The sequence below is a fragment of the Pholcus phalangioides genome, unplaced genomic scaffold (genome assembly GCF_987345545.1).
Source record: "Pholcus phalangioides strain wild (caught in Gottingen) unplaced genomic scaffold, Ppha-v1.0 ptg000011l_1, whole genome shotgun sequence".
NCBI lineage: Eukaryota > Metazoa > Arthropoda > Arachnida > Araneae > Pholcidae > Pholcus > Pholcus phalangioides.
Genome location: NW_028301604.1, coordinates 14699709 through 14721830, shown reverse-complemented (window position 1 = coordinate 14721830; position 22122 = coordinate 14699709). Strand labels below are relative to the sequence as shown.

The 22122-nt window shown below is 33.4% G+C and overlaps 1 protein-coding gene across 2 annotated transcripts in view; it reads right to left on the bottom strand.

Annotated features, from left to right (window-relative positions):
* Positions 1–3564: 3564 nt before the first annotated feature.
* LOC149080102 (speckle-type POZ protein-like) overlaps positions 3565–22122 on the bottom strand; it is a 45538-nt gene continuing 26980 nt past the window's right edge. Inside the window, exons 6-10 of one of the 2 annotated variants that reach the window (XM_089239101.1) lie at positions 16762–16939; positions 12579–12634; positions 11086–11208; positions 8037–8179; positions 3565–6320 (exon numbers count right to left, since the gene is read on the bottom strand). In XM_089239101.1, the coding sequence (XP_089095227.1) occupies positions 6173–6320; positions 8037–8179; positions 11086–11208; positions 12579–12634; positions 16762–16939 (648 nt within the window). In that variant the 3' untranslated portion in view covers positions 3565–6172. The remainder of the gene's footprint in view (positions 6321–8036; positions 8180–11085; positions 11209–12578; positions 12635–16761; positions 16940–22122) is intronic. The other variant, XM_089239102.1, reaches the window with a different exon arrangement.

Here is a 22122-nt window from a genome sequence, read left to right as displayed (position 1 = left end):
CCCGAGAGCTGTGCGGTGAGTCACCTCTTCCGATGATCCACTCGTCAGGCTTCTTCCCCTGGTTTCTTGTCCGGAGCTTTCTTCATGTGAGAGCTTGAGATTCTGCGTTCTCCTCGACAAAGCGACCTCGCAGGTAACATCAGACTCGATAGCACTGCATATGCTGGACTTATACATGCTATTAGGCTACGGACAGCAGCCTTTACCTCCTGGTCACACGAGAGTGTATTTCGGACTAAGACGACTTCATATACTATGTATTCAGTGTATTAAGGAGTTCTATTTCGGACGCAAGTTTTGTGACGTCACAGTACCAGTTCCTTATTGGTTGTCTGTCATAAGCGCCTAGTAACCATTACGACAGGCAGACCCTGCCCCTTCGCGAAGGGGCCAGCCCAGTTAACCCGGCCAATGTCCGAAATTCGAGCTTTCTATACATCGATTTCTATGATTCGGGGTCATCGACGCATTGGCGTATTTTTCTGATAATTATGCCCATTTATAATTAGTTTGTTTTAATTGATTTATTTAACTAATTTGTTCTAATTAATTTATTTTGCTTTCATTAATTTCAACAAATTAAATAATCGGTTAATTTTAATAAACCCGATTTTTATTATTAAAAAAAATGATTTTTTTCATACCCTGGCCCGGATTATATGCAAATGCATATACATTTCCATATTTTGGCCTTTTCAGCATTAATGCATATAAATCAAAGAATCTTTAGAATACATATTTTTAAAGGTTTGTTTGTTTGTTTGTTTATTTATATGCTCAATCAATTTTTTTTTTTTAAATAATGTTTCAAGTAAATATTGCTCGTAATATTTCCATAACATATTTTTTTCCGGAGGTGGGATTTAGTGAATTAATAGAGATGCTTGCAATATAGTATTTTCCAAATATCAATCGTTTTATTGTAATGCTATTTCTAGAGATGTCATAAATGTTCAATTGTTTTTAGAAATAGCGTCGAAATTGTTTTGTTATTGGTAGTTTGTTACTGGAGCAGCTTTTTTAAGGGTATTTTTTCATTTTTGGTACATATTTCGGAATTTTTCGTTTTTTAGGATATTTTAGGTTTTAATGCATATCTTGGCATTTTTAAGTGCATATTTCGCCACTTTTTTTAGTGCATATAATCCGGGCTCTACTGATGAGTCTGAATTTGAAGGTTTTTGATTGAACTGTAAATAAGGCTATTGTTTCGTAAATAAACAATAGCCTTATTTAGTGATTTTATTACAGTGCGACAATTAATTAACGTATCAATGGACTGATATTATTGAAACACATGTTTCTATTATTTTTTTTTAAATCCTGTGGATGAGACGCTGCCGCGGAATATATATACAGTCAAGCCTCGTTAATAAGTCACTCTTGGGAGAGCAAAAATATGACACAGTAAACGGAGTAAGCTATAGCTGCGCCAATTCCTGCCTGAGGAAGATTGGGACTTCCAAAACGTGACCCGTTAAGCGGAGTGACGTGTTAACCAGGTGACGCACTAACGAGGTTTGACTGTATATATACACGTGGGTTTTTTTCTTTCTCCAAATTTCGCATGCGGATTATACGCAGGAAAATACGGTACAATAAAACGGTTGATATTTTGAAAATACTGTATTGCAAACATCTCTATTAATTCATTAAATCCTACCTCAAGGAGAAAAAAACCCTGAAAATATGTATTAAAAGGCCAAATTTATTTAATACATTTATATGTATTGAAAGGCCAATATTTCGGGCTCTAGTTATAATAATCAACTCGCTATCCAAATGCTCTCTCTCTGAACTATTTTGTTTGAAGTCTTATAGCGCTAATAACACTAAAACGAAAAAATTAACATTGTGATAAATCAAGTTAGAAATGTGTAAAAATCTAAAATTAATATTTTTGAATAAACGTTTCCCAGGGTAATATTGTTTACACATTAAGTAAAAAAAGTTAACAAATTATGGAATTTAATTTTTAATAGAGCCCTGGGCCATAGCTATAGAAATATTTTCAGAGGGGACTAGTGACAGAACAATAGACAAGACCCACTTATTTCCTATTCATCATTTTAATGGGGACGACTGGACCCCCTGGTTCCTCCTCCAGGGTTTGTTCCTCATAAGTTTGGGCAATGGGAAAATGTGAATTTTCAGGGCACTCATATATTATGGTGTACTCCAAAACATATGCAGGGGGTGGGGCCATGCCTAAAATACAAAAAAGCAGCCAATTTTGGGGCATTGCCCCCCCCCCTCTTGCTACAGCCTTCTTAGGTCCCATATAAGTCACAAGATCCTTTGTGTAGCTCCCTCACATTAGAAGTGATAGACGTTATATAGTGTGTATACTTTTTCACTTTCTCATACCATGATTTGGGAATTGTTCATTCATACCATTGTTTAGTTTTCAATTCCAAATTTTATTTTTTAGCAACCTTTCACGTGACACGATTCAAACACACTCATGTTCCCAGCATCAAGTTCAATGAAATCATACTTCATTAGATGTTGAACCGAATCGAAGTTGCTGAACGATGCGTAAAAATATTTTATGATCCACCACATCAAAATCTCATTGAAAATCTTAAATACTTTGATCATATCTCTACACCTACTATATTATTCCAAAGAAAACATATTCAACCACAAACTAAGAGATACGTTAGAAAATATTTTGAGCACAATATAAAAAAAATATCATTACAGCTTTTAAAATCTCTTAAAAAAAAAACATTGTTATAGAGGGAGTTATTGTAGTAAAGGACATTGTTTTATCGAGAGGAGTTCCAAATTAGACTAATGGTTCCTAACCTTTTCCATTCACTGAGCCCGTTTGGCCTTTTCGTATTTATTTACTGAAGTGATCATGGAGCCCCTGGGAAATGCCCGTGGAGCACAGGTTGGGAACTGCTGCAATAGACTATAAGCAAAACCAAACAAGATCTGAAAAAATACCACTGCAGAAAGATTTATGGTTACATCAAGTATCGTTGTAGCACACACACAAGGTTTCACTGTATTATCATCACTCTACAGTGGTGCACTCAATCTCAATATTACTATATATACAGTACATATTTTGTGTAATGCAAATGTTAAAGTGAGCGATTTAAAACAAATCTTTTGTAATTTGTTTGATTTCAACAAATGGAAAAACTTTTTAGTTTTTCAACCTGTAATTGGTTCCATTATCATATATGACAGCTAGAGCCCAGATTATATGCATATGCTGGCCTTTTTTAGCATTAATGCATAAAATCAAAAACTTAAGTGCATATAAAATAAGTGCATATTTTTGAAAGCTTATTTAAGCTCAATTTTTTTTTAATATAGTTTTCAAATAAATATTGCATAACATTTTCATATGTCCATCTGGGGTTTTTTTATGATAGGTATTTTTAATATACTGCATTTTTCAAATATCAACCATTTTATTGTAAAGGTATTTCTAAAAATATGCCCAAAGTGTTAAATTTTTTTTTTTTTAGAAATAGCATCAAAATTCTTTTGTTACTTGCACTTCGTTACTGAGCAGCTACAACATACAAATTAAAAATACCAATATATCGAAAATACACAGAATTTATTTGCATGTCGTTTGTACATATGTGGGGACATTTTTTTGTAAATGAACATGCACTAAGAAATAGAAAATATTAATTTTAAAAACATATCTACTTTTTTTTGCATATGATTTTTTTAATGCATATTTTCCCATTTTTGTACATATTTTGGGTTTTTTAATGCACATTTCAGTGTTTTTAGGTACATATTTACATATTTTTATAGCATGTTTGATCACTTTTTTAGTGCATATGATCCGGGCTCTAATGATAGCACAATGATGGGTCGCATAACCCTTTAAGACCAGGAAATTTTTGAAAGCATGAAGTTTTGTTAGTATCTCACCCACACGATCCTTCGGGCTCGAGCTTAAAGGGATAATATACAATGATAGTAAATGAAATTTAATTTGGAGTCAGACAATGTGAAGCAACAAAAATGTTGCTATTCAATAGATCATAATCACACGATAGAAATTTATTTGATATAAAAATCTGAATGGCAGCTGCTTAGAATGCCACACAAAACATTACACTGAAAAAAATACATTTTACAGTTTTGAAGCTCTCGTTATGCACTTGACACAAAATTCACAAAGCTAATAAAGAGAGCAATTGCAATTTGTCACAAATCAAGAATGTAATTATAGAAAATGCAGGATAGTTAACTTAGATGTGAATGGAAAAAAAAACCCATTTTAAACAACAACATGTGCTAATATGCTGTATATCACAACAAACAAAATTTAATAGTTTTTAATATGCACCCTAAAATTTAATATGCTTAAGAGATGGAGAAGGAAAATTTAAAATCAATCAGAATTTTAACAAAGATTTCAACAGTAATAAAAGAATGTTGGATGCAGATTTCATAGGCCACATGAATATTCACTAGGGAAGTCATCCCAGATGAAATCTGAAAATTTATATGTGCATAAATCAGCTACAAAGAAATTCCATGAAATAGAAAACCTGCCCATAATTGTAAAGCAGTGGATTTCCTGTCCATTATCATAATTTTGTTATGCAGACCATATAGTCAGTAACGATACTGAAAAAAAATTGCAAATCATCCTACAGCACACAAGCGGTATCCAAAAAGCTCATTGGTGACAGCTATGTGTAATCACCAGTAACCACCTTGCCATATAAATAATTTGCAGTATCAAAAAATATGGATGCTAAATTTAGCATCTTTTGGGAAAAAAAAAGAAATGCTTCTCAGCTTAATTTTAAGGAGCATAACCACACAGCCAAACAGTTAATTATGCAGGCTACTACTACATTGCACGTGTACCTTGTAAACATACCTCTGAGAAATTCCTAACAAATTGGTACATGCCAAAAAGTGTTGTATGTGTGAATAATTTTATAAGCTACATTTAAAAGTGATCAACACTTGGTTTGTATCCTTTTTATAAAATATGAAATCAAATCATATATAAACACCCACTGATATTAAATAAGATTCGGGGGAAAAAAAACTACACAACACAAAAAAATTTCAATACTTGTAATTGCAGTATGTCTACAAGTGATGTAAATTTCATCCAGATGGTTAGATAACATAGTTTAAAGGTATGATTTCTAAAGACAAAAGAAAACTATACATGCTTGCTAATTTAAAAAAAAATTAAGTTGTGTGCACAACAATAGTAATAATAGCATCAGATAATTTGGAAAAAAATTGTTGCAATATTTGAAGAATGTTGGAGACTTATTGGGAGAAAAATTTTGATTGATTTAAACATTTTCCCAAGGTTTGAATGTGAACATTTTGGTAAAATTGAAGTTTTCGGTTGTTTCATAATCAGATCAGAATGAAAGTTTTCCTTGCGGGTCAACTGTGGGCTTATAAATTGTAGCCTCATAGAGACATAATTCATAATTATTGCTGATTAATTTAAAATAACAAACTTTTCTATGTATATTTTAATAGCTATTATGATAAATAGACAAAAACATTTTCATATGAGAATTTGTAAGCAAGTCCTCTTTCCAAATTAAAATATGAGCAATACAAAAAAATTTTATAATAAAAATCAAAATTATTCACATGCCATAATTGTTTTGGCAAAGCTGTTAAAAAATGAAATAGATGTACAGAAAAATTGAACAACAGAATAAACAATAAAACTATAACAGAATTGATTTGGTTCTTGCTATACAGTCATTTCAAAGCACATTATCGTCGATTACGCACAGAATTTGAACTATTCTAAATTATAATTTACAGTAGATGCACTTCTGTACATAGGTATATAAAAAAAATTCATATAAATCATATAATTCATAAAGTAAAGCAGTGTAGTAAGATGATCAATTACCACATATATATATTATGCAAGGGTGTAGAAACAATTTTCATGATGGAATTAGAAACCACAGAGAAAACTTTTGGGAAGAAAAAACAATTGCTTTATTTCTGTGAAATTTACTAAAAATAATACTGGGCCATACAAATTTTCTTTGGAGAAAGTTCATACTTTGATTTTAAAAATTTTAACACCAATCCTAGCTCTGTAGGTGGGTTCTCACCATAGAAGTTCATCAAAGCAGCTGTTATAATACATACTGGCCAGAAAAATCCCTTTTGCCAGATATTTACACTAAGATTGCTTCATTCTTTTTCGAGGAGGGCCGCCAATTGGTGGTGCTTGTTGTGTGGCTAATGCTCGAAAAGCTTCTGCAACCAAATGAGGTTGACGAATCACCATTGCTTTCCATCCACCTGTATCCATTACATCTGTTGCATGGCTTAAGATTAAAAAAACAACTTATGAGAAAATGGCAAAAGAAAACTTTTTCTTGAATACAATAAAATTAGTATTTTTTTCTTTCTCAAGCAGTTTTTACACTGGCAAGACTGCTGGTGCACTGTGGGTTCTTGAAACTGAACCCGGTTGACAAGCTTTTTTCTGTGGCAGGGAAAAATGAAGATGCAAATGTTACACCTTTTTTGGTGGATTTATGGGAGTTTGAAACCTTTCCCCATAATTGCACAACAAATGGAGAAGGATTATATAGTGGAATGTAAAAAGTTTTAGCGATTTTTCCCTATTGCCTGTAAAGTACCAGCTATATTCATGGTACATAGCAAATAGGGGGGGGGGGGAGTTTATGACATTTTACTGACAAACCATTTGTTTGGGTCATTTCTGTTGACTGATTGCTAATGATAATAGTTGATTTAATTATAGCTTCTAACAGTAAACATTAAAATATTAACACATCTTCCTAGCTTACTGCGAGCCCTTCAAGTTACCTCTTGAGTCCACAGGAGCCACAATCTAACTACTCAAAAACACCAGGTTTCTTTCCTCTTCTCCATCGAGGGCCCTTCTTCCCACACCCACACTCTATAATCCCATAACGCCACTTCCTGGTGGTGCAAACCTTACATTGTATTGACCCTAGAAGTATACTTCCAATTACAAAAAGTTTCCAAATAATGTGTAGTACTTAGATATGCCATTCATGTTGCAAGTTATTAAAACAAAAAAAATTAACTTTATGTACAGTCACTGCATGCCCCAAAACCCAATTAGAAAGTTGTTGCCCTTGTTCTCAATAGGATCAATGGTTCACCAGTAAAATGCCATAGCCTGTTTGCTATGCACCCTGTATATTGTCATTTAAACAGGGATATAGAAATTTTATATATATATATTCTAATTACACCTAATAAAATTGAGAAAATATCTACAATGTCTGTCAGCTTTTTTTCCAACAAGTATTAGCATCAGAACTACCAGAGGTGTTTAGAAAAAGCTTTTCTGCTGTAACAATGCAGTCAATTAGTTTAGTGCATGCATGTTACTTTTCCTTGCTTTTTCAAATTTCCATAAACCCATTACAGTCAAAGCAATGTATAATTCCACTTTGTTTTGATCATTTAAATTGTTCAAGTCAATGCAAAAATCTTACAAATTGTCACATATAGTCAAATCTGTTTCTTATATGCAAGAAATGCCAATCCCACAGGAACTCATAAGAAAATTTGTGAAACTTGTAGTAAAAATTAAATCAGTCAAAAGCCAGTGAATAAGGAAAAGTAAAATACATGGCTGAAATGACATTCACCCTTGTGGCATGGTTACAACAAACGCTATTCAGTTTTTCCAACGAGCTCTCATATATAGTCACGCTTTGACTTACAAATAGGATCTATTTCAAACACTGTACATACTTTAAATCAATTGAGAGTCGAAATGAAGCCAATTCAATATCAATTGGCTAATCTGGGATTAGGAACAGGGCAGTGACAATCAAAGCGGAATGCAAACTTTGATGCCTTATATCTCTGCTCTATAAAAAATTCAAGGTTTTTGCAAGCAATAACATAAAATTTGATTAATTTAGGAATTAAAATTGATTCAGATAATATGGTTCTGCCTGCTAAATCAACTTCATTGATTACTTTTTTTCACACTATTTTAGTATGACTAATTATTTTACTCAATATTCACTCACAGGATGATAAAATCAATGGCATGTGCTTTCAGCTGTTCAGCACTATGCATGTCAGCAAGGACTAGGACATCAGAGGCAGTCTCTACAGATAAGTTTGAACACAAAGCTTCCTCACACATCACTTTGAGCCGATCCAAAGCATACTATAAAAATGAATAAAAAATATTTTTTTGAATTGCATTGGCTACCAAGTATGCATGCCAGTCAGTAGTCTCTTATGTTGAATATCTTAAAAATGAATTAAAAAATTGATAAAAATAATTCTGTATAAGAAAATAATGTATAAATTAATACTTTTGTGTGTATATTTCATTAAAAAATTATCAACCTTTAAAATATTAATCTAAAAATTAAAGGGCGCGGTAGCCCAGGTTGAAGTAAACTCGCCTAAAGTACCAAAAGATGTTTAGAGGTGTTAACAGTTTGATACCCAGTTCGTCCTTGTCAGAAAACTTTCCTGACACGGGTACAACAGAAACGGCGACATGACCGCAGAAAAAATTGCTACTGCAGGGAGTCCCCCCATCGAGGGGTTAGCGCACCAACCTCTCAAGGAGTATAAAAAACAAGCCTGCCATTCGGAATCGGCAATAAATTGTAGGTCCCGGTCTAATTAGCCCTTGTGTGCAGAAAATGACAGTGGTGCGACGAAAATGATCAAATGATCTAATAGTTAGAACTATTCAGGGTGCATAGGTAAAGCATGCACAGCAGTTTACTGGCAAACTGTTGAACAAGAGGCATACTTCCAATTAGAAAAAGTATTCAAATAATGTGTAGAACTCAGATACATCATTTATGTTACAATGGGCTGTAATAGTTGATAAAATAAAAAATTAACCTTTTCTACAGACACCTTGTGCCCAAAAACCCAATTAGAAAGTTGGTGCCCTGTCTCTACTGAGCCCAACAAAATAATTTCAAGTCTCTAAGTGCATTCATTGAGATATTCGAATTCAAAAAATGAAGGAAAGTTGGGAAAAAAACAGCATCAAATGCGGGTAAAATTATATATACACATTTAATGCTGTGTTTTCCTAACTTTTCTCTATTTTTCAAATTCGAATATCTCAGTGAATATTGCACCTCAAGATTTGGATTTTTTTGATTGACATTATGAGAGACAGGACAACAACTTTTTAATTGGAATTTTGGGCACAGAGTGTCCTTATAAAAAAGTAGTTTTAATTTCAATAATTATATTTGCAATTAAAAATGGCAATTTAAATGGCATATCTGAGTTCTACATGTTATTTGGATACTTGTTCTAACTGTAAGTATGCCTCTAGGGTCAATAGTTCACCAGTAAAATGCTGTGTGTGCTTTTACCAATGCACTCTGTATATCCACAGATCCCCTATACTCTAATTTACCTGGGTCCCGGGACCTAGGTTATTGCCAAAATCTGTGTCCTATTGAGTGAAAGTGAGTTACCTCTGGAAAAAAATTAAATAATAGCCCACTTCATCATTTCCTGGTATTCCCGTGTGAATTAAATTAATAATTCATTTCTAAAAACATGTTCAATCCAAAGGTTCATTGAAAAAAAAAGGTTAATTTACCAGCTTATAACTAGATTCTTTTACTTTCGTTGTGTACTAGTAGAGAAAGCTTATAAATAAATCTATTAAAAAAGACTTTAACATATAGAATTACATATAGAAATTAACACATGTAATAAATCTAAAACAATATAATTAATTAAGGCACGCATTTATATATTTAAAAATAAATCAATCCATAAATATTCTTCCGATTGATTTTCCATTTTGCAAAACCTTAGCTCTTTCAATAATTTCTGTTTAAATTTAAAGCAAATGAGTCTGACACTTATATATACCTCCCGATCCCCTATTTATATAAATACTTGTGAAGCATTTTTCTGGTGTAATGATTTTATCCCCCCCCCCCCCACAACTATGATCTACCACTGTTAAACTGCCACATATGGGAACTATGCCAGATTTGTGTTGGTGAAACTTAAAAGTGTGCGTCCAGCATTTGGAGTGATTTGTGTTCAGTAGGTGGTGCAATCTACCTTCCATATTGCTAATGTGTGGATTTAAAATTCAATGTATAGCCTACATATTTGCGCTTTAGGTCTGTGTGACAGTCATGGCACAACAAAGCTTGTTTTTTTAAAGGGAAATATTTTTGGAGAAAATCAAAATATTGAAAAAAAAACATCCCGGAGTCTCTTAATTGAAAATTCTTTTTGAGTGTTAATGACCAAAGATTTCTGTGGAAGAAATCCTTGTGACCATCTTAATGCCGATTACATGTTTACACCCCTCATTTTCGCGATACAAAACGGTGACAACAGAACAGCGGCTAAAATGATAAAACTGTGGGTATTCAAAAGGTAGAGTTTTTACAAATTCAGTTTCTCTCCCCCCCCCCCATCAACATCAAGGAAAAATTACAATAATTTAGATGGGTATTCCAATCCTTTACGATTTTTCAGAAAATTCACATTCACAATCTTGTAGGAATGAAGCAAATTTACGCCGTATTTGAATAATACAGGCAAGTAGCCAGAATGCACCGTAATTTCCCGGTATATAATCCGCAAGGGGGAAAAACTCTCAGAAATTAGAAAATTTGATATACAACCTCTCATTTAGGGACGCAACTAGATATCTTGTCATCTTATTCTTCAACACAACCCAGGGTTATATCAATACAATACAGCTCATTGAAATGCTTCATTTGTACTTCAAAGTAGTAAAACTGCTTTTCAAGATTGCGCGATCATGATAAATGGTAAAGAGGGGGGGGGGAAAGAAAAAATTGGGGAGTTTTTTCTTTGTGGAACTAGGAAAGAATGCGTGTAGCTTGAACCAAATATTTATGGAGCCTTTTTCAAAATTCCAGGTATTTGATGTGCTATAGCGCGTCAACAGTATCTCTGATATCTAATACTGTTATTAAAAAATCGATTGCAATTTTTATGAATTCATTGTCAGCGAATTTATAGCAGAAATTATTAATATTTAAAATAACAGATTTAGAAAGGAATTAAAAAATAACACAAAATTATACAACTTACTTTATCTGCAGCTGCAAGGAGATCATCTGCCATTTTTTCCAAACTTGGTGACTTTCCTGTGTATATAAACCTTAACATTTCCCTCAACACTTCATGATCCATATCTCTTATTTCCACCTTGTTCTTAAAATAAAAGTCTCTGATATGAATGTTGTTGAGGTATAGGTGAATTATATGTGCTATATTTAGTTGTTTTTTTTTAATACAATATAGACTCTAACTAATTTGGAACATATCAGACAAGGGTTAAACTGGATAACTGGAAGTTAATTGAAAAAGTTTTATTTAAATAATATCGATGGGGTTTAGTGCACAAATGTGGTAAGTGACATTTTTTTTGCAAAAATAGAGTAAGTGTATGAGTTGCAAGCCAGTTTCAGATATTGTAGTACACAAATGTGGTAAATGATAAGTAGACAGGAATGCTGAGTTTCAGCATTCACTGATGTACTATGTGAATGTATTTTTATGTAGCACTAAACTTTGAAAATGCTCTCCTGAAAAATCAGCAAAATGTCACTTGCCACATGTGTGCACTAAGCCATGGATATAAACTGCTATGGATATATATATATATATATGCAGTGAAATGTTTTCTTCTACATTCTAAGAAAAAAACGCCAGATTAGTAGCACGGTATGATTATCCAGAATCTATGGTGATAAAAACTATTGCATACACAATTTACTGCAAAATATATACAGCCGAATTCTGATTTAACAAATCAGATAAAACTGACATTTTAATTTTTAAAATCGAAGAAAATGTTATATCAGGGCGGAGATCAACAGCAACATTTAGACAGAGAACTTGTAAAAAAATTTGTTATACTGAAGAATTTGTTAAATCAGCATTTGTTATATCAGGGTCTGACTAATTTTCGAAAATGTTTTATCAGGATAATCTAGGATTAAAATACGAGAAAAATTTAGTGTCGTCTCTTTATCAATACATTTTTTTAACATAACAATCATACAATAAAAATAACATTTCACATGAGACATTGGCCTGCTAAATTTTGGTCTCGTGAAATAAAAAGTTATTTATGTGTTTTACACAAAACAATTTTTCAAACATGAAAAAATACATTTTTTTCTATTTTTTGGATTGGAGTTATGAGTTAGTCAACAAGTAAAAAATCTTTGTTCTACAAACTAATGCACAAGAATGAAACAAAGACTCACACGAAATGATGTGGGGGGCCTCTAATCAAAACCATAAAAATAATTAAATAATTCCAGTAGTATCCAACAGGTGGTACTGGACAGAAAAAACCTCAACCCAAGACCTAAAAACATGCTAATATATTTTGCTAACACTATTTTATTCATTAATCAAATTTTTTCCGTGCAAATGCAATGTAGTTTAGGTATTTGAATTGTAAAATAAGTATAAAATATAAAGTATTTTTACATTCAAAATATATTTTTGCTTTATTAAATTTAAACTCCCAAATTTGTGCTGTGATTTAAACAGATAGATATCTTACAAACCTGCTTCTTCTCTTCCATTTCATGTTCAAACATAGCTGCAAATACTGGAGAGCGAGCTAAATATAAAGATAAAAAATATATATACAAATATCAGATGTACCAAAACCTAAATACCACTACTGATTTCAATAGAAAAACACATAAAGTTGAATCCTGTTTTAACGAATACCGTTATAACGAAAATCTCGTTTAAACGAATACTTTTTAATCCCCCAAATAAGTTAACATAGGAACAATGCTAGGTAACCTGGAATTCCTTTATAACGAAGTGATTCCTCCGGTCTCTTGGCGTTCGTTATAACGGGATTCGACTGTACATATATATTATAATATGTAATAATATATTATTAATATGTTAACAATATGAATACTGTATTTCTTCTTAAATGTAACTGTGTTACAACAGTGGTTCCAACTTTTCAAGTCCCTGAGCACTTTTTAGGTGAAAATTTCATTGCGGACCACTAACGTTCACAGGGACACCAGCAGGCACACTCAACCTGCATGCAACTAACATTTAGTTTACATATATGCCATGACCACACGTCCCAATTTTAACAAATATGTCTCATTTTTAGAAAACAAAAGTAATTTGATTAAAAATTTTTTTAGTCAAATTGCCAGTCTTTTGAACAAAAATTTAATTTTTTTTTGCATCAATTTTTATTTGATCATAGAAAAGTTATAGATAATTTTACCTGTTCTTTCTCCAAGAGTTACTTCATATCTGATAGTTTCAGCAACATTTTGTGGAATGGAAGGACATGGATAAGGCAGAGGTTCTAGGATCATCTGAAGACCAAGGATAGGGCCATTCATCTAGTGCTGCCCAGGGTTAATCTGAAACCAGTGAAATAGGCCAGAGAAAAAAATTGTTTTTCTCACACCATTGCCGTTTCAGACCTATGTGGAGCAGTTTAAAAAGACAAGTCATGATAAACGCCTATGCGAGGCAGTGGCCTGCCAACACACAAGACAATTCCACGTGGTGAAACAGAGGGCAGAATTGATCAAGGAATAGCACCACAGGATGACAAGGGACCAATGATCATCTAAGACTCTGGGGGATCTCACAGGATTTTTTGAGGACTACCTGGAGCACAAGTTCATCATTAGAGCCCAGAAGTTCAACAAAATGCCATAAATGCCCTTTTTTGCCTATTTTCAAACTTTTTTGGTAAAAATGTATTTTTTGACATTTCATGCCATAAATGCCTATTTTAACATAAAGTTTTAAGTTTATTAGTTAACTTCAGAGGCCATAATCTGTAAAACTTGGATATTTTGAGCATTGAGAACTTCAAAACAATTGCTCTTTTTGAAATTTTCCAACTGTCTGAGTATTAAATATTCTCAGAAAGCTTCCTTTTCCTTCCCACATCCATTTAGACACAAATAAATGATCTGAGAGATTGGTGTTACCATGCATTAACTTTGCTTTTACCTGATGGCGTTAGACGTGAATGAATTTGTTTCAGATGAATGCAGCCTGTGTTAGAGAAGCAGAGAAAATTAGAAATTTTTGTTTCTCTACATGCTGCACATAATGTTTCACTCAGGCATTGGACTTTGTTGTATAGCAGACCGATGATTATCCGAAGAGGTCATGAATTGAAGTCATGGCTCACAGAAGTAAGGGGGCGGGTAGGAACAGACAGGGCTCTGGTCCCATGTTGTTTAGATTTTCTTTTTCACCATAAATGCACTGCAAACAACCATGGCTATTTATTAAACATGCATATTTAGTATTCGATTAAATTGACCAGAGTCGCTCTAAGAGGTGTATGACAGATGCGGCCACACAGGGCCCCGCACTTGAAGGGGTCCCATATAAAAGGCAATATAAAAACAAAAAGTTAATTTTTTTCACAAAAATAGAACAAGGTAGTCATGTTTCAACTATAGAAATGATTAAGATTATTCCAAATAATACAACAAATAAACGAGAATTATTCACAACTTGAGGTAGCTCCACAGATCATTTTCTCTATCGGCTCCGCATCTTTCTGTAATGGTGGCTATGGAATTGGCCTAATCCTAAGGGTCTACTAACATTTTATTTTGGGATCAATTTAACTAGGATAATAATGAAGTTATTATAGACTATAATTAAAACAATAGACGGATTAAGTGCAATCAATTTTTCAGGTAGTTTTTGGACCCTTAATGCCTTTTGTTTTCAGTTATTTTTTCTTCCTTCCAAAAATTATGCCTTTTTGCCTGCCAATTTTGCCCATTTTTAGTGCCTAAACTTCCGGGCTCTATTTATCATAAACAACCTCCAGATTAGAAAACAGTGAATGGACTATCAGCAGTTAGGAGCAAGTAGCATAGAATGACTAGTCGTATTTCCACTATACTAGGCTGTTTTGCAGCTGAAAATATGATCTAATATGTTAGATTGAAATTGCACAAGTTTATCATGATTAGATGATGGCATGATGTCGAGCCATCTTACTGCATGGGTCAACCCGGGAAGAAATAACTCTAGAAATTTTTTGCCCACTGGTTGGATAAATGCAGTTTAGTTCAAAAACAACACCTCTGATGTTTAACACTGATACGTTTTGTCGTATTGAAAACATTTGCTTTCATTGATTCAAAAAGAAGATAGCTCCCAGCTTTTACCTAGTATGAATGAAATTTTTTGAAATTACTTTGGAAAATAACTAAATATAATTTTTCCCATCCCCCATCTCTTTACAGAGCAACAAGAAATCCCTGGCTGAGGACTTAGTGCTCTGCGGAGCACAGTTTGGGAACCATGTGTTAGAATTCACAACACCTGAGGGTAAGCTATTCCATTTATTCACATCCCTGTTGAAGAAAAATTCCCTGCAACACCATAACTTGGCGTTTTTCTTCACCAAACATTACTCTGGTGCACCCTTTTCAAATCCCTCGATTGGCTGTGTATTAATAAGTCATGGTCCATTCTATTAATCCTGTAAAAAATTTTAAACGCTTCAATCATATTTTCCATGCATTCTTCCAATGTAAACATGTTCAGAAAATTAAGTTTCTCTTTGTAGTTCAAGCCCTGTAGACCAACAGAAGTACATATAGCTCTTCTCTGCATCTGCTCAACCTATGTTACTCTATAGGTTTTGGTGAACAAAACCATAGGCCTACAGCTTACTCCTAGGCAGGACAAACTGAGACACCTGTTCAAGAATGAAACTAAGTATTCTATTTGCTTTCCAGACTCTGGAATTTTTTTGCTCACTGGTCAAATAAATGCAATTTAGTTCAAAAACAAAACCCTCCTCCACCGAACAATGTCCAGAAAACTTCAGCAACTCGTCAATGAGAATCCCCAAATCTGTTATACTAGTTGCATCTGGAATAATTTTACTGTTCAACTCATAAGTGAAACGTGAGTCGTTTGAACCAAAATGAGCAACCATGCATTTGCCAATGCTTTAAGTCATGCTGTGTATGAATATATCATATTCAAGTTTGTCTGAAGCATGTTCCTATCCCTTTGATACCTGACTATCCCCCATTAACTTCATGTCATCTACGAATTTACTAACAATTGCAATGATACCCTGATCAAGTTTATCCATAAAAGTAAAATAATAAACAAAACCACAAGTAATTTAACATTTTCACTGTCTACCACACACCCAAAGGAAAATTTGGGGACTTTTTCATGACGTTTTTTTACTTATCCTACACTCTTGTTATAGCAGTGATACCCATTGCAGTGGTGCACCATTGCAAACGATATACAAGTCCCTACTTATCGATAGTAACAATAAAGTAGAAGTACTGACCAATAAAATTTGGCAGCCACTATTCTCGCAAAAAATTACATATGCATTTATATGTACAATGAAACCTGTGTACAACCTTTTTTTTGTACTGTCTGTAATGATATATTCTTTGGTCTCGGCAAAATTCCCATTCAGTAGGAAATAGTGCACGTGCTCAAACTGTCTACAAGTAAAACAATAGCCTGTCGGTCTCTCTCTAATATTTTTTCTAGGTCCTTCCAATATCGTTATAAACAGGTTTCACTGCATATGAAATTGTACACCCTGTTTTTGTGATTTTAAGTATACTTCTAAAAATATTAGTCTTGTGGACAAACAAAATGAATCATCCTCTAATTAGAAGTGAGAAACAAAATCAACATCAAAACTCCAATTATGTTGGAGTAGAAATTTTATTAATTTACCTGCTAAAACAGCTTTGTGAGCTTGAAATTCTCTACCATTGGCATGCAGTATCACATCACTGAACTTTTGACTTTCAAAAAGCTTTCCGAATTCTTCAGCTAAATGACATTCTGGTACTTTGAACTGTATAGCATTATTCTGGCCAGAAATGTTGACAGAATCAGCAACAACACTTACCTAAAAATAATTAAACCATCACAAAAAAATTTACTGATTCAAAGTCCTAAATAATATTTGTTATTACAACAATAAACTTCATATGTATTTTATAGTTTCAACTGCATTGCATGTGTAACAAAATTTTTCCTTTTCGAAAGTTCTGCATTTGCAATTCATCTCTGATATATTTGATACTTGGTACTGATTTAAGACACAGTAGAGCCTAGATTTTGGAGATTCCACAGGTCACTTATATAAATAGATTTTCCAGCACAATGTGTTGATTTTTTTTCTTGCGAAGGGAGAAATTAAAAAATATATATTTATTATCCAAGAAAGCTAAAATTCACTCTCAAAACCATGTAGACTACCCAGCTGCTTATCCATCAGAAATAAGGCTGGTCCTCTTGATTGTCAACCATAGTTTAAAATTTTAGTTTATTTAATTGACTCGATCAATCCAATTAAAATTTCCCATTACAAGTTTGCAAATTAACTTCATTTGACAAAACTGATTCGATTTTTCAAATTATATTCTTAGACACAGCATGTTAGGCAAGCCACTCTTAAAAAAAAGAGGACATTTTATTTGACACACAATTCCCGTTAAAAAAAAAAATCATGATTTTAAAAGTTATACTTTGGCTAACAAAGACAATTTATTCCATAATCATATTTGTTAGCCGAAATCCTTGCAAGCCAAAATGTGATTTCCTATAGGTGATTGAAAAATTGTATAATCCATTCCAGGTATGGCCCAAAATTTGAAGATAAATTTTGTAAACCACTAAAAAATGCAAAAACTAAGTGAAGCCTGAGCTGAACAGCTCCACAAATAAATGAAGGAGAATTTGAAGAAAGATGAAATACTGCAGATTTTTTTTTCATTTCGCACTATGTACACAACTCGGTAGGTGTTCTCTTATGTGATGTGGTCAGTTCTTTCTGTATCTCATGCAACATCCCATAAAGATGATCTTTATACATATACAAATGCTGCAACAGGCAAATTACTCAACGAGGTGGCTGAAATGGGGTGTTGCTCACACATGCATATGGAAAATGTAATCTCTCAGAATGTCCATACCATTTGATATTAAGAAATTATAATGTGCACTGAAAACATTCAAATCAATAAAGTCTTGGCATTTTTAAAATGTATTTTCTCTTAGTTTAATCTTTCATTTTACATGAAATGGCTCAGAAGCTTTCTGAAAGAGAAATACAGGTATATTTGGAAAGTTATTTTGAGGCTTAGATAAATTAATCAGGCTCAAATTACTGCAATTTTGATGATGATTGTACCAAAACTGAGTTAACAAAGATACTGTGTTCTTAGTGCATGCATCCAATATCAACTGAAACATTTTTTAGATAAATTTATACTAGTTAGCAGAGGCTGAAAAACATTAAAAAGGAAAACCTTCATTAGCCACAAAATTCATAAGACAAGGTGTTCATTAGCTGAGGTATGCATTAAAGTTTGCTTTCTCGGAAAACTTGACAAAAATGGTCATTTTCATAAAAACAGTAAGTCAAATAATATAAGTCCCAAAAACATGGGTAATATTGCAGGGGTGGGAAATGACGAAGTCCATTTCGGAGCAGCAAAATATAGGATTTGTAGCAGTTATTTATAAATTGGAGAGAGAGCAGCAAAATTAACGTACAAGAACATTTTCGTTAACCCCCACCCCTTTTCAAAATAAAACTGCACAATCAGGACAGTCATTTCAACTTTTTCCGGGGGGGGGGGGGGGGGGGAGCAAAGAGAATGAACTCAATGTATGTATATATATATATACACCATTTCCAATGTATTTTTCAAAGCCGGGGGCCAAGCGCTCCCCTATGACCCCTCCAAATGATGGGCCTGTGCAATCTTTTGTTATTAAATATCTTTTAATCACCTTATTTTTTGTTTTTGGTCTTTCAGGCTTTTGAGTGGCTGTCATAAAATTTTTTGCACCACTCTATTTAAGATGACACACTTTATACTTACTTAGAACACTAGTTGCTGTCTGGAACAGCAGCAGTTTAAATAGGCTAAAAATGTTCTATAAGTTTAAATGGCTATAAGTTTTCAATTTTTTTATGCTCTGAAAGAAATTGTTGCAAAATGGGAGAGAATTTCGGAAGAATCAACATAATGTTTGGCGATTCAGCACTCATTATTTGGCGATATTGGCGATTTGACATTCGTTATTTGGCAATTTAACAATCGTTATTTGGCAACATTGGTGATTTAACACTCGTTATTCAGCAAAGTTGCTAATTAGCATTCATAATTCAGCATTTTTTTTTCTTCACGAAACATTGGGATTTCACGTAATGATGATCGACTATAGTAATTTCTGCTGCTTGCAGTGGCAACTTTTTTCTTTTTTTGAAACCGGACTCACATTTGCACTTTAAAGCTGAAAGACCATTGCAAACCATCTTCAGCTGCATGATCACGGTTATTATTTGTGTTTCACAATGGAAAGCCCGATGAGGGGCCTGATAGTTTAAATAAGGGGCTGCAGTTATACCAATCCGATTTTCGGGGACAAAGTCGAGCATGGGAACTTGCCGAAAAAAATTAAAAAAAAAAAATCTGCTACCTTATCTCTAATTTCGCTACCTTTTCTGAACTTCTGGCAAATCTTTCAATGAGAGAGAGAGAGAGATCAGATGAATTATCGGTTTGACATGCTTGTAGCACTTGAAAAAAAATTATCTTGGAGTAAAGTTGCGAAGGGTAAATAAAAATTACATATTTTTGGATTGAAAATTTTCATTCAAATGTAAAAAATACCTCTGCAGTGCTTACAAAGCGTGAAACGCATACATGGTTAGCCCGCAAGTTTTTTCCTAACACTGTACTTTACAGTGTAATCAAACTAGCACTTTCTAACAGACACTTCTATTTTTTTAAGGTCATGAGATAGCACGACTACAGAAGATGGGAGGGGGTGGTGCTGAAAAATACAGAGAAATAAAACATGCTCTTCTCAGAAAGAATCGTTTCGCGGCAAGCAGGAACCAAAATTTTTTGCTGTCCTTTCCGAAATTCCACACATACTGAGGCAAAATTTGCTATTTTGGCTAATTGGCGCAGGACAATACGGAAATACACTATTGGAGCAGGATGGTGCAAGATGTTAATTTTGGCGCAGTGCGGTACAAAGTTCCCACCCCTGTATTGTCACCTCATTTCTAGCAGAAAATCATAAGTTTTGACGAATTAACAGATGGCACAGGAAGCATCTAACGATTCCACCAAAAAAACAGAACATTTTCGCTCTTTTGTTTCCATGTATGTACTATTTTAATTACATACAGATAAAAAAAAAGCTTAACACAAATAATGGATGAATTGGTGAGTAGGGTCAGAAAACAACTTCTTAAAAATCTATGTAAAAACAGGTGCATGTGGCCAGTACCTGTACCCTCTCCATTGTATCGGACACCAAAGATAGTTGGCAGTAATTCTTGCATTTTCGTGTGTCTTTTTATGTCAATTGTCTTTTGTCATAGACAAATTTGTATTCTTCGATGGGATTTTTCGAAAACAAAACAAAAATTTTATTGTATCCACTGTAGACATCAGCTTTTCCAGTACCATTTAGAAGCTGAACTCCATTTAAGAGATTTGTATTTATTTTATAGTTTCAAAGTTGAATGAGCAGCTATATATAGTACAGACTGAAGCTAATTACAAATTAACCTGAAATGAAAATTTTTTTAAAAAGGAAAACAAGATTCAAGAAAAAACATCCAGAACTTAAGTGTGCTGAAGTGTTCCCAGTGGTAGTCCTAATTTTTAATATATTTCTTTATACACTTGGCAAATAGGTACGTGAAATGAATAAAATATAATTTTTAGCATCATTCAATGTTAGTTATGTTTGTTAACAAATGGCTCCCATTTAAATATCAACAGATTAAAAATTTTATTAATCAACCAAAAATTTTGATTGATTCCCAGCCATAATTAGAAATCAAAGTAATGTATTATCTTGCCTATAACCTGTAGAGACATGTAATTTGTACATACAAGTTCCCTTGCTATGAGAAAAAAAAAAGGACATTTTATTATCTTCATATACAAATTTTTGGTAGCCTTCATCACCAATAACGAAATCTCAAAAAGTTGAAAGTGGTATTGATTCACAGTTTGTAGAAATGTTGATTCTTCTACATCAAAGCATGATAGCAACACTTAAAGATATTACGATTAAATACTCGACATTTGGGTTTACCCAAAATTCAAAACGAACACGGCTATACGCGTTTCAGAACTATATGAAGTTCCTTCATCAGTAGCAGAAACAAAGAAGAAAAAGAAATATTGAAAAAACCCCTTATAGCGGGAGTTACTCGCTGTTGTAGACAAGAGTCAAATGAACCAGCAACAAAAGAGCAAGAGGACGGAAAAAAGAGGACGGCCAATCACAATTGAGAACGTGATAGTGATGCTGATGGAGAAGAATAATTATTGTAGAAACTGTTGCCAGATTTTTGAGAAGGGTGGTGTGCTAGATTGGTGTGCAAAAATGTCCCTCACCGTCTGACTTGGATTTCTTCGAATCACTCCACATCAACAAAAACACAAACCAGTTGGTCAACGACCTATCTAGCACACCACCCTTCTCAAAAATCTGGCAACAGTTTCCACAATAATTATTCTTCTCCATCAGCATCACTATCACGTTCTTGGTTGTGATTGGCTAAGCCATTTTTCTTCTTTTTTCCGTCCTCTTGCTCTTTTGTTGCCGGTTCATTTTGAATTTGACTCTTGTCTACAACAGCGAGTAACTCCCGCTATAAGGAGTTTTTTCAATCTTTCTTTCTCTTCTTTGTTTCTGCTACTGATGAAGGAACTTCATATAGTTCTGAAACGCATATAGCCGTGTTCGTTTTGAATTTTGGGTAAATCCAAACATCGAGTATTTAATCGTATTATCAAACCCAAAAGGTAATCCATTTCTACTTAAAGATATACTTTTTTTGTGTGAATTATTTTTTACCCCGTCAAATGTTTCTGGCGTAATATTATTCTGGAAGTTCTATGGAAGAAATACAAATGCCATTCTTTCGCTTAAAAAGGTGTGTGTCAATTGAGATAAGGTAACCTTGGGAATTTTTTGTGCATGTAGATAAAAACTTTTTTTCACTCAAAATCCTTTTCTCTTTTTTTCTACGCTTGTCTATGCTTG